This window comes from Rattus norvegicus, chromosome 15 (assembly GCF_036323735.1).
Source record: "Rattus norvegicus strain BN/NHsdMcwi chromosome 15, GRCr8, whole genome shotgun sequence".
Taxonomy (NCBI): Eukaryota; Metazoa; Chordata; class Mammalia; order Rodentia; family Muridae; genus Rattus; species Rattus norvegicus.
Genome location: NC_086033.1, coordinates 10,048,132 through 10,061,789, shown reverse-complemented (window position 1 = coordinate 10,061,789; position 13,658 = coordinate 10,048,132). Strand labels below are relative to the sequence as shown.

Below are 13,658 nucleotides of genomic sequence, written 5' to 3'. Positions count from 1 at the left end.
AAAGGAGGGAAACTACAGCCTGGAAAAGCGAGAAAGTAATCTTCATTCAACTAACCCCAAAGAAGATACCACAAAAACATAATTCAACCTCTAACAACAAAAAACAATAGGAAACAAAAATCATTGGGCACTAATATCTCTCAACATCAGTAGACTCAATTTCCCCAAAAAGGCATAGACTTACAGACTAGATATGCAAACAGGACCCAGCATTTTGCTGCATACAGGAAACACAGTTCATTGATAACAACAGACACTTTCTCAGAGTCAAAGACTGGGAAAAAATATTTCCAAGCAAATGGTCACAAGAAAAAAGCTGGAATAGCCAATCTAATATCAGATAAAATCCACTTTCAAACAAAAGTTATCAAAAAGATAAGGAAGGGCACTTCATACTCATCAAACAAAAAATCCACCAAGATGAACTCTCAATTCTGAATATCTATGCTCCAAATGCAAGGGAACCAATTTCATAAAAAGAAACCTTACTAAAGCATACATTGTACCTCATACAATAATAGTGGGAGACTTCAGCACCCAACTCTCATCAATGGACAGACCATGGAAACACAAACTAAACAGAGACACAGTAAAACTAACAGAAGTTATGAACCAAATGAATTCACCAGATATCTATAGGACATTTCATCCTAAAACAAAAGAATATACCTTCTTCTCAGCACCTCATGGTACCTTCTCCAAAACTGACCATAAAATCCGGTCACAAAACAGGCCTCAACAGATAGAAGGAGATAGAAATAATCCCATGCCTCCTATCAGATCACCATGGACTAATGCTGGTCTTCAATAACAAAAAAAGAAGAAGAAAGACAGAAAGCACACATACACATGGAAACAGAACAATGCTCTCCTCAATGATAACTTGGTCAAGAAAGAAATTAAAAACATTTTAGAAGTTAATAAAAATGAAGGCACAACATATTCAAACTTATGGGGCAATATGAGAGCAGTGCTAAGAGGAAAACTCATAGCTCTGAGTGCCTCCAAAGAGAAACTGGACAGAGCACACACTAGCAGCTTGACAGCACAACTAAAAGCTCTAGAACAAAAAGAAGCAAATGCACCCAAGAGGAGTAGATGGCAGGAAATAATCAAACTCAGAACTGAAATCAAGCAAGTAAAAACAAAAAGAATACAAAGAATCAACAAAACCAAGAGCTGGGTCTTTGAGAAAATCAACAAGATAGATAGTTAGTCGGACTAACCAAAGGTCACAGAGAGTGTATCCAAATTAACAAAATCAGAAATGAAAAGGGAGACATAACAACAGAATCTGAGGAATTCAAAAAATCATCAGATCTTACTACAAAAGCCTATATTCAACAAAACTGGAAAATCTGGATGAAATGGACAATTTTCTAGACAAATACCAGGTACCAAAGTTAAATCAGGATCAGATAAACCATCCAAACAATCCCATAGATCCTAAAAAAATAGAAGCAGTCATTAACAGTCTCCCAACCAAAAAAGCCCAGGACCAGGTGGTTTTGGTGCAGAATTCTATCATGCCTTCATAAAAGACCTAATACCAATACTCTCTAAACAATTCCACAAAATGGAAACAGAAGGAACACTACCCAGTTCCTCCTATGAAGCCACAATTACGCACATATGTTAACCACACAAAGACCCAACAAAGAAAGAGAACTTCAGACCAATTTCTTTTATGAATATCGATGCTAAAATACTCAATAAAATTCTCACAAACTGAATCCAAGAACACACCACAACAATCATCCAACACAATCGAGAAGGCTTCATCCCAGGGATGCAGGGATGGTTCAATATATTACATCTATTGATGTAATCGACTATAAACAAACTCAAAGAATAAAACCACATGATCATTTCTTTCGATGCTGAGAAAACATTTGACAAAATTCAACACTGCTTCATGATAAAAGTCTTGGAAATATCAGGAATTCAAGGCCCATACCTAAACATAGTAAAAACAATATACAGCAAATCAGTAGCCAACATCAAACTAAATGGAGAGAAACTTGAAGCAATCCCACTAAAATCAGGGACTAGACAAAGCTGCCCACTCACTCCCTACTTATTTGATATAGTTCTCAAAGTCCTTGCCAGAGCAATCAGACAACAAAAGGAGATCAGAGGGATACAAATTGGAAAGGAAGAAGTCAAAGTATCACTCTTTGCAGATGATAGGATAGCATACTTAAGTGACCACAAAAATTCCACCAGAGAACTCCTAAACCTGATAAACAACTTCAGCAAAGTGACTGGATATAAAATTAACTGAAACACATCAGTAGCCTTCCTCTACTCAAAGGATAAACAGACCGAGAAAGAAATTAGGGAAATGACACCCTACACAATAGTCACAAACAATATAAAATACCTTGCTGTGACTTTAAACAAGCTAGTGAAAGATTTGTAGGAAAATAACTGCAAGTCTCTGGAGAAAGATATTGAAGGTCTCTGAAGATAGAAAGATCTCTCATGCTCATGGATTCACAGGATTAATATAGTAAAAATGGCCATCTTGCCAAAAACAATCTACAGATTCAATGTAATCCCCATCAAAATTCCAACTCAATTCTTCATAGAGTTAGAAAGAGCAATTTGCAAATTCATTTGGAATAACAAAAAAACCCAGGATAGTGAAAACTATACTCAACAACAAAAGAAGTTCCAGGGGAATCACCATCCCTGACTTCAAGCAGTATTACAGAGCAATAGTGATAAAAACTGTATGGTATTGGTACAGAGACAGGCAGGTAGATCAGTAAAATAGAATTAAAGACCCAGAAATGAACCCACACACCTATGGTTACTTTATTTTGACAAAGAAACTAAAATACAATGGAAGAAAGATAGCATTTTCAACAATTGGTGCTGGTTCAACTGGAGGTCAGCATGTAGAAGAATGCAGATCGATCCATGCTTATCACCCTGTACAAAACAAAAGTCCACATGGATCAAGGACCTCCACGTAAAACCAGACACACTCAAACTAATAGAAGAGAAAGTATGAAGAGTCTTGAATACATAGGCACAGGGGGAAACTTCCTAAACAGAACACGAGTGGCTTATGCTCTAAGATCAAGAATCAACAAATGGAACCTCACAAAATTGCAAAGTTTCTGTAAGACAAAGGACACTGTCATTAGGACAAAACAGCAACCAAGAGACTGGAAAAAAATCTTTACCTTCTTTCATTTGACCGAGGGTTCATATCCAATACATACAAAGAACTCAAGAAGTTAGACTCCAGAGAACCAAATAACCCTATTAAAAAATGGGGTAGACAAAGACTATACATGGACTGACCCTGGGCTCCAACCTCATAGGTAGCAATGAATAGCCTAGTAAGAGCACCAGTGGAAGGGGAAGCCCTTGGTCCTTCAAGACTGAACCCCCAATGAACGGGATTATTGGGGGGGAGGGCAGTAATGGGGGGAGGATGGGGAGGGGAACAGCCATATATAAGGGGAGGGAGAGGGAGAAGGGTTAGGGGGACATTGGCCTGGAAACCGGGAAAGGGAATAACATTTGAAATGTAAATAAGAAATACCCAATTTAATAAAGATGGAGGAAAAAAGAAAATATGACCAAATAAAATTATAAGAAAAAAATGGGGTAGAGAGCTAAACAAAGAATACTCAACCAAGAAATATCGAATGGCTGAGAAGCACCTAAAGAAATGTTCAACATCCTTAGTTATCAGAGAAATGCAAATCAAAACAACCCTGAGATTCCACCTCACACCAGTCAGAATGGCTAAGATAAAAATCTCAGGTGACAGCAGATGCTGGCAAGGATGTGGAGAAAAAGGAATGCTTTTCCACTGTTGGTGGGATTGCAAGCTGATAGAACCACTGTGGAAATCAGTCTGGTGGTTCCTCAGAAAATTGGAAATAGTACTACCTGAAGACCTAGCTATACTACTCCTGAGACTATACCCAAAAGATGATCCAACATATAACTAGGACACATGCTCTACTATGTTCATAGCAGCCTTAATTATAATATCCAGAAGCTGGAAAGAACTCAGATGTCCTTCAACAGAGGCATAGATACAGAAAATGTGGTACATTTACACAATGGAATATTACTCAGCTATTAAAAACAATGACTACATGAAATTCTTAGGCAAACGGATGGTCCTAGAAAATATCATCCTGAGTGAGGTAACCCAATCACAAAAAAAAAAAAAAAACAAAAAACCATATGGTATACACTCACTGATAAGCAGATATTTGCCCAAAAGCTGGGAATACTTAAGATAAAATTCACAAACCATATGAAGCTCACAAAGAAGAAAGACCAAAGTGTAGAGGCTTCAGACCTTCTTAGAAGGGGAACAAAAATAGTCATAGGAGGAAATATGGAGACAAAGTATGGAGCAGAGACAGAAGGAAAGGTCATCCAGAGACTGACTCACCTTGGGATCCATCCCGAATATAAACAAACACCAAACCCAGACAACATTTTGGATTCCAAAAAGTGCATGCTAACAAGAGCCTGATATAGCTGTCTCCTGAGAGGCTCTGCCAGAGCATGACAAATTCAGAGGCAGATGCTCACAGCCAACCATTGAACTGAGAATGGTCCCCAGTTGAGGAGTGAGAGAAAGGATTGAAGGAGCCAAAGATGTTTGCAACCCCATAAGAAGAACAGCAATATCAACCAACCAGACTCCCTCCCCTAGAATTCCCATGGACTAAGCCACCATCCCAAGAGCACACAGGGACAGATATATTTCTCCATCCGCATATGTAGCAAAGCATGGACTTGTCGGGCATCAGTGGGAGGAAAGGCTGTTGATGCTGTCAAGGCTTAATGCCCCAGTGTAGGGGAATGTCAGGGCAAGGAGGTGAGAGGAAGTAAGTGGATGGGTGAGGGAGAACCCTCATAGAAGCAGGGGGAGAGGGGATGGGATAGCAGGTTTCTTGAGGGAAAATTTGGAAAGAGGATAACATTTAAAATGTAAATAAAAATACTCTATAAAAGAAAAAATGTAAAAGAAAAAAGAAACAGGAATATTGCTGAATTGCTTTGACAAACCGGGGGCAGAGGGGAGGGTACGGCTCCCTAGGCCTCTCTTGTTATTATAGGGGTTTGGGTTGGAAATTGTGAGGGAAATGCTCAGTGTTGGGGGCCGAGTTGGGACAGGGACTCCTCAGCAACTGAAGGCCTCTATCTTGTTCAGTGTCTTTGTTGGGGTGGGTGGTCCAGGGTTTCTTACTCCTTGGAGACCATGTAGGCCATAAGGTCCACCACTCTGTTACTGTAGCCATATTCATTGTCATACCAGGAAATGAGCTTTACAAAGTTGTCATTGAGAGCAATGCCAGCCCCAGCATCAAAGGTGGAAGAGTAGGAGTTGCTGTTGAAGTCACAGGAGACAACCTGGTCCTCAGTGTAGCCCAGGATGCCCTTTAGTGAACCCTCGAATGCCTGCTTCACCATCTTCTTGACGTCATTATACTTGGCAGGTTTCTCCAGGTGGCATGTCAGATACACAACAGATACATTGGGAGTAGGACCATGGAAGGCCATGCCAGTGAGCTTCCCATTCAGCTCTGGGATGACCTTGCCCACAGCCTTGGCAGCACCAGTGGATGCAGCAATGATGTTCTGGGCATCCCCACGGCCATCACCCCACAACTTTCCAGAGGGGTCATCCACAGTCATGAGCCCTTCCACAATGACAAAGTTGTTATGGATGACCTTGCCAGGGGACCTAGGCAGTTGGTAGTGCAGAATGCATTGCTGACAATCTTGCGTTGTTGTATTTTTCATGGTTCACACCTGTGATGGTTTATATATGCTGGGCCTATGGAGTGGCTCTATTAAGAGGTGTGGCCCTGTTGGAGTAGGTGTGTCACTGTGGGTGTGAACGTAAGACCCTCACCTTAGCTGTCTGGAAGTCAGTCTTCCACTTGCAGCCTTCAGATGAAGATGTAGAACTCTCAGCTCTGCCTGCACCATGCCTGCCTGGATGCTGTCATTTTCTTGCCTTGATGATACTGGACTGAACCTTCGGACCTGTAAGCCAGCCCCAATTAAATGTTGCCTTTATAAGACTTGCGTTGGTCATGGTGTCTGTTCACAGCAGTAAAACTATAACTAAGACAATACCCAACATCAACATGGGGGCATTGTCAGAAGGGTAGAGATGATGATCCTTTTGGCCCCACCCTTCAAGTGTGACCTGGACTTCTCCATGGTGGTGCAGATGCCAGTAGACTCCATGACATACTCAGCACCAGCGTCACCCCATTGGATGTTAGCGGGATCTCGCTCTGGAAGATAGTGACGGGCTTCCCGTTGATGACAAGCTTCCCATCCTCAGTCATGACTGTGCTGTTGAATTTGCCATGAGTAGAGTCATACTGGAACATACAGACCATGTAGTTTAGGTCAATGAAGGGTTGTTGATGGCAACAATCTCCACTTTGCCAAGTGCAGAGCAGAAGGCAGCCCTGGTAACCAGGCACCCAATACGGCCAAATCCATTCACACCTAACCTTCACCATCTCATCTACGGAACAAGGCTGATGCCGCACACGAAGACGCAGCTGTCTGTGGAACAGAGAGGAGCAGAGGACAATCGTCCTCATTTTCAAATGAGAAAACTGAGGCTCTCCCCAAGGCCGATAGCTGAAGGAACAGGAATGCAACCCCAGATTTCATGGGATCACAAACACCCAGCCATCAGAGCTGCAGTCTTATGTGCCCATCAGTCAAAGGCTGGTGGCAGAGATGATGGCAATCTGGAAGGGAGGACTTGAAAGTTAAGAAAGAAAAGTGGCTCAAAGATGGCCCAGATAACAAACCAGCAAGGCGGGGAACGCATACAAGTGAAAACCAGCCTTAAGTCAGAAGTCCCACCTGAGCTGTGAGAGACCAGACAATGCTGGGGATGCAAAAAAAAAATGCCTGCCCAGTGCAAGGGCAAACGATTTGGGCTCATCGCTGACACAAATTTTCAAGTAAAATGCCAGTCATCGATACGACTCAGCTCTTCATTTTTGAGACACGAAGGACTAGAGGGACAAAGGGTTTGGCAGCTCCAAGCAACGAACAGAGGAGAGGCACTTGGATGGGTTCCCCACATGGCGATCTCCCTCTCAGTCTATACCACGTCTGTCCACCTTGATGTCTGTTTGCTTGTTGAGGCAGGGCCTCTGGTAAGCCAGACTGGCCTTGAGTTCACTTAAAACAAAGATGACTTTGGACTCGTGATCTTCTTACCTCTGCCTCCCAGGTGCTGAAATTACAGGCATTGCCACACCTAGTTTTATGTCCGTTGGGCATCCAACCTACTTTGGGCATGCTGGGCAAGTGTGCTACCCGTTAAGCCTCATTCCTGACTCCCAACTTGCTCGTTCAGAACCCTCTAAATTGCTTTCTGATCAACTGCTTTGACGGGACCATGACTAAGAAGCCGGAAGGATAGATACTTGGGCCCACAAAAAGCTTGGGAAATACAATCCCGAGAGGAAGAAGTGGGGTAAGACTGTGACTAAGTAACTACTTAGGAGGCTGAGATAGGAGGATTGCAAGTTCAAGGCCTTCCTAGGCTCTATACCTAATGAGTCTATCTATGATAAAAAATACGTGTTAAAAGCTGCAGATATAGCTCAGTAAAATCCTGACCTAACATCCACCAGTAAAAAGACAGAGGTTTTGTGGGTACTCGGGGCATGGCTCAGTGGTAAAGTACTTGCTAGCATGTCCAAGGCCATAGATTTGAATTGCAATCATTTATTTGGAAATACTCTATTAGTAGTAACACAGGTGGACTAGCAGATTGAGGGTAGGCAAAGCAAGCGCTTTCTATCACACTGGCCTGCACATGCCTTCGCTAGCCTCACTTGCACGGTGTGACTTGCGATTTTGTCAGGCTGACACAGAGCATGGTTCTCAGAGTCAGCCTGAAAAAAAAAAATCAGTGAGTCCTATGTCTATAACAGCATAGCCCCAGAACTGGGTGAAGTGCATTTGCTCAGATCTAGTGTAGTGAGTCCTAGGGAACTCTTGTGGAACCTACTGTAAGAGGTGAGCCTGGGGTCCTTACAAAAGAAACCTTACCCTAGAGAATGGCTTTCTGTCCCTAAGGAGCAAGCCAATGACAGGCTGGGGAATGTACCCTGGAGGGAAAAGTCAGCATGGGGCACACAGCAGCTAGCTAATTCAAAAACTCACACCAAGGTCAGTCACCAAGGTGCTCTGTCTGTGGCTTAAAAAAGAATGTCTGCAAAGGTGTTAGATAGGAAGCCCAACTTAGAGACAAGCCTGTTAAGTAAGCCCAGTCCTGGGCCCGGTTCTTTCCAGTTTCCAGTTCCAATGGATTTAGGAGTTGACACATGGGAGAGCCCAGTGGGAACTATGTGGCTCTCGCCACAGAAGGATGAGCTGAAGTGAAAGCTGATGTTTAAAACGCAGTAGATTATCCCATCTCTGTATTGGTTGGAGATTTAAAAGCTACTCTGTCATAATAACAAAGGGGATAAGCTAGTAAGATAACATCAGTAACTTCTATCTCTGTCTGAGGTGTCTGCTCAAACCGTCACCATCTCCTTGTGGTGGAAAAGGAGGGGGGAAACTTGTCATCTTAGAGATAGGACCTAGAAGTCTGAAGTATCCCGCTGGCCAACCTAGTTGCAAGGGAGCTATAGAAAAAGCTGTCCCATGGGGCTGGGGATTTAGCTCAGTGGTAGAGCACTTGCCTAGGAAGCGCAAGGCCCTGGGTTCGGTCCCCAGCTCCGAAAAAAAGAACCAAAAAAAAAAAAAAAAGAAAAAGCTGTCCCGCCCCAGAAGCCACCCTTACAGAAAAGAGGAAAGAACAGGTAGAGAGACAGGGTTCTACACGAACTGTGACTATGGCTGCCAACTAGATGAGTCTCTGTGTAACGTCAACAATCTCCCTTGACGCCTGTCTAAGGTAGGAATCTTGCCCTGGTTCACCCACCTTCTGGTCTAGGTCTCTTTCTAGAACCTTCCATAGAAGAGAGGGAAGGATTGAGGAAGAACATGGAAATTAGTCCTCCAAGGTCTGTAACTCCACCTCAGCTTCCCCCAGGTGGAGCCTCCTGGCCTCCTCCCTGCCCTGGTTGAAGTGGCAGCTTTGCTTCTCGTAGTATTCCACTCAGCTGGGATAATGAGGGACAGCATCTACCTCAGCCACAGAGTCTCCACATCCCTCTGTGTGGCTCCGTGTGTCCAGGCAGGCAAGGAGTTAAGCCTGCACTGCCTGGCAAACAATCAGTTGTGAACTCCTATAATGGCCCACCTGTTTCTTGTCTCTTCGGTCTTGGAAAAGTCACTATAGTCCGTGCATCGTGCAGGCTACCTGAGTGGCCCAGACCTCATCTGCAGATAAGCAACTGAAACCTTACCCAAAATGCCGCTCTACCTAACTTGATGACTACACCCCAAGGCCAGTGCCCTGGTTTTGAAGAGGCTGGCGGAATACCTTACTGACGCTTCACGTATTAGCATTCCCTGATGGGTAGAGTTTCCTAAACACTGAAAACAGCTGACATGTTTGGGCCTTTAAAGCACCTTGCAGCTGTGAAGAGGTACCAGCTACCTAGAGACAGACAGCTTTGGGTTCTCATACTGTCCCAAGCACCTATTAGCTATGTGACCTAAAGCAAGATACTTAATTGCTCTGAATCTGCACCTTCTCAGCTATAAAACGTGGAGAATTATAGTAGTATAATATGTCTTGTAAGGCTTTGTGGGATTGAATACATATGTCTAATACTGTGGAGTGAGGTTTTGCATGGTCCCCTATGAGAGATGTGTCTTCTTCCATTGAGTACCAATGGGCTGGGAACTACTTTGACCTAACAGTCGTATGATCAAGAGATCAGGTCAGAAAAGCCACTCACGTCTGCCAGGGAGCTTTCCCCAGGATTCAGTTTCCATGTGGCAAGCTGACCACCAAAATGGCACTCAGTAGCAAACCAGGCAGGGTCCCAGCAGCAGGTAGGTCAACAGCCTGTCTCATCAAAGCCTGGAAGCGCCTTCAGGTGGTGACAAATCTACCCAGCTCTTTCCAGATTCATAAGGACCCTGAGCACCAGAGTGTCGGGACCTGGCAGTGCCACGGCAGCTTACCATAAAGCCACAGGAACCAGTAAGCACTCCTGATATGATAACCCATCAGGAACATGCTAAGTCAAACAGAGGCCCCTAGTCTCCCTGTTGTGACTCCTAGGGAGTGCCATAACTCAGATCTAACCTGGCCAAGTGGGTCTCTAAGCCTTCCTCCCCTGGGAGCCCGGCCCGATTCTGCTTTCAGCTGGGCTTCCTGTCTGGATAAACTTCAGATAAACACTTTAAAATTCTGTCCAGGAAGCTCACCAGCCCGGACATGTGAATCCTCCACCGTCTGCACAATTGAAAACAAGTTATATAATCCCCACTTTCTTGGGGTGGGGGCCGTGCAAGCTGGGGAGGCTGGGCTGCTTGGCGTCTGGAGTCCCATTTTAAGTAAATAGACGAGGTGAGCTGTGAAGACGGCCACTAATGAAAAGGGAGAGGCAAAAAGCCCTGAGGAGCGGAGAAGCTATTTCTGTCTCTCACCAAGCACTGCTGTCGACTTGGGATTGGTGTTCAGTTCTAAGGAAGTGGATTATTTTTAATGTTTCTTAACAGAGCGTCTCCATGGCATCCATTATGTCCACATGCCTTCAACTTAGGTCTCGAGTCTTGAGCTCTCCAAAGCACGGGGACCAGCCCGCGCCGAGGCTGAATTCGTGTTTTTCTTGCGATCATTTGTTCTTTGGCTAACTGAAGTTATTTCTGGAACTCAGTCTCCAGTGAGAATGTTATTTTTTTATGGTCGGTTTCCCTCCCCCTTTCTGCTTCGTTCCAAGTCAACATGCTGGTCCATCCTTCTGGGGTAATGTCTTGGGTGGCATTTGCATCTTCCAGAAAACAAAATCGGCACAGATCAGAGATAAGCCCCACAGACATCATGACTGTGGCTGTTTCTTGTTCCCCGTTCCATACTCTCAGGATATACTCTGGCACAGGTCATACTGTGCCTGTGGCATAAGGTATTTCAAAGACATTTAGGATTTCTTACATAGCTGCAGCAACTGGCGTGTATGCTAAAAGCTGGGTGTGGCAGCACACTCAGAGGATCCCAGCACTGTAGAACTCGAGGCAGGAGGACTAACAGTTTTAGGTCTCTAAAGAACCTGCCTCATGGCCAACCAATGGCTGATCCAGCTTGAGACCCATGTCATGAGAGGGAGCTCACCCCAGACACTGTCTGGAGGGTCAGGACCCAGAGGCTGGATCGCCCAGAGACCTAGGAAAGGAAATGATTTCTAATGATATTCTGCTATACCCATAGAGTGGTGGCTGACCCATCAGAGAGGCTTCATCCAGCAATGGGTGGAAACAGATACAGAGACCCACAACCAACCATTAGGTGGATCTCAGGTAATCCTGCTGAAGTGGGGGAGGAAGGATTAGAGGAACCAGAGGGGTCAAGGACACCCCGAAGGAAACCCACAGAATCAACCACCCTAGGCACATAGGGGTTCTCAGAGACTAAACAACTGACAACAAAGAAGCCGGCGTGGGACTGACCCAGGCCCTCTGTAGATGCGCTACAGCTGGGTAGCTTGGTCTTGTGGGACTCCTAACAGTGGGAACGGGGCTGTCTCTGAATCTTTTGCTTGTTTTAGGGGCCCTTTCCTTCTACTGGGTTGCCTCATCTGGCCTCAATTTGAGAGGAGGACCTTAGTCTGACTGCGACTTGATATGCCATGGCTGGTTGATATCAACGGGAGATCTGCCCTTTTCTGAAGAGAAACAGAGGAGGAGTGGATGAGTCGGGCAGAGAGGAGCTATGAAGAGACTGAGGGGAGGAAGGGGAAACTGCAGTCAGGATGAAAGAAAAAAAAGAAAGGAAAGAACAAAGGGAAGGAAGGAAATGCATTTAAAAATAAATAAAAAGAACGTTTCCCTCCCAAAAATTCATGTGGGCCCAGAGAGATGACTCAGCAATAAAGATGCTTGCCACCAAGTCTGACAGCTCTGTTTGCTTCTCAGGACCCATGAGGGGGAAGGAAGGACTAACCTCAAAAACTCCCCAAACGTATGCTATGACAGAAGTATATATACACATGTATGTGTCTGTGTACACACACACACACACACACACACACACACACACACAATTAATTAATTAATTATATATCACTCAGCCTAGCCATGAGACTCACAAGTGTCTCAGTGGGGTCTTGCAGACGCAAGAGGATGCCCACGGACACGCTGTGTGAGCCCTCAAGTGTGGCGGAAGTATAGAAGTTGTAGAGCAGAGAGAGACTTGCTGGAGACGTGAGACTGTCCGGACGCAACTGGCAGTCCATAGACTTGCATGTCGACTCCTCTGTGTGCTCAGCCTGTGTCTATTTTAAGTCTGGGGAAGCTTGTTCTGATAGGAGAGTGTTTTTTCTTGCCGCTTTGAGTGAAGCAACTTAAAGGGTAAAGGATTTTCGTAGGCTCACAGTTCGAAGTCCCGTTTAGCCCTCGTGGGGGGAAGGACAGAGAGACCAGTCCACCCTGAGTAGTGGAAGCTCAAGGCAAGGCTTGTTACATCTCTGAGGACCAAAACTCAGAGCACTCAAGCTGAAGCCAGAGGAAGATATGACCTTCGAAGCCCACTCCCAGAGATAGGTTTCTGCTATATGGGTACCACATCCCCCAAGTTCTGCAAATTCCCAGAACAGTGCCATCAACCAGGAATCAAATGTGCAAATGTGTGAACCTATGGATAGTCTATAGCTTGTTTTGATAGAGTGCTCGCCTATTGTACCAGCTGATTTTGTGTATCAACTTGACACAAGCTAGAGCCATCAGAGAGGAAGAAGCCTCAGTTGAGGAAATATCTCCATGAGATTCAGCTGTAAGACATTTTATCAATTAGTGATCAATAGGGGATGGCCTAGCCCATGGAGGGTGGTGCCACCCCTGGGTTGGTGGTTCTGGTCTTTACAAGAAAGCAGACTCTAAAGACCAAAGGAATAAGAACTCCCACGGCCTCTGCATCAGCTCCTGCCTCCAAGATCCTGCCCGTTATTGTTTACTTTTCCTTGTGCCTCTGTCACTCTAGTGTGGGGCTGAGGGCTGCTCGTGCCGTCTGCAACCTCTCCCTGTTCTCCTTCGCTCTGCAGGGCTGCACTGTGCTTTCTGCTCATTCTTCTACAGTTTTCTTTCTTTCCTTTTCCCCCAGAGAGGATTCGTGTTTGCTTCTGTCATGTGTCTTGGTATATTGATAACCTAGAGGTAACTTAAATTCTCTATTTGATAAAAATATCCTAGCAAAACCCACTGTGGCATACAATTAATATACGGTAATGAAAAATAAATAAATTCCACACGTGAGGTATGCATGTTTACCACATAGTGTCAAGAATTTAGGCTACGTGTTTCTGTGAGATCTGATCTTAGCAGTATTGAATGAAAATTCCTAACTACTTCCTTTAGTAACCAAGGATGTGACCAGCAAGCTGAGACCGTCATTTCCTTTTACGAGGAAGAATGTAACTGGACTTCCCAGTGTGGCATTCTGAGTTTTTCTCCCTCACTTCCCTGTCTTGGTGTATAACTAAATCAAAAGCCCGGGCCCATAGCCCCCA

At 44.7% G+C, this 13,658-nt stretch overlaps 1 protein-coding gene across 1 annotated transcript; it reads right to left on the bottom strand.

Annotated features, from left to right (window-relative positions):
- Positions 1–5,075: 5,075 nt before the first annotated feature.
- Gapdhl7 (glyceraldehyde-3-phosphate dehydrogenase like 7) lies at positions 5,076–6,749 on the bottom strand. The gene is made up of 2 exons (XM_039094006.2): positions 6,130–6,749; positions 5,076–5,799 (listed from the first exon to the last, which is right to left on the bottom strand). The coding sequence occupies exon 2, from the start codon at positions 5,788–5,790 to the stop codon at positions 5,230–5,232; it is 561 nt and encodes a 186-aa protein (XP_038949934.1). The 5' UTR covers positions 5,791–5,799; positions 6,130–6,749; the 3' UTR covers positions 5,076–5,229.
- Between the last annotated feature and the right edge of the window lie 6,909 nt (positions 6,750–13,658).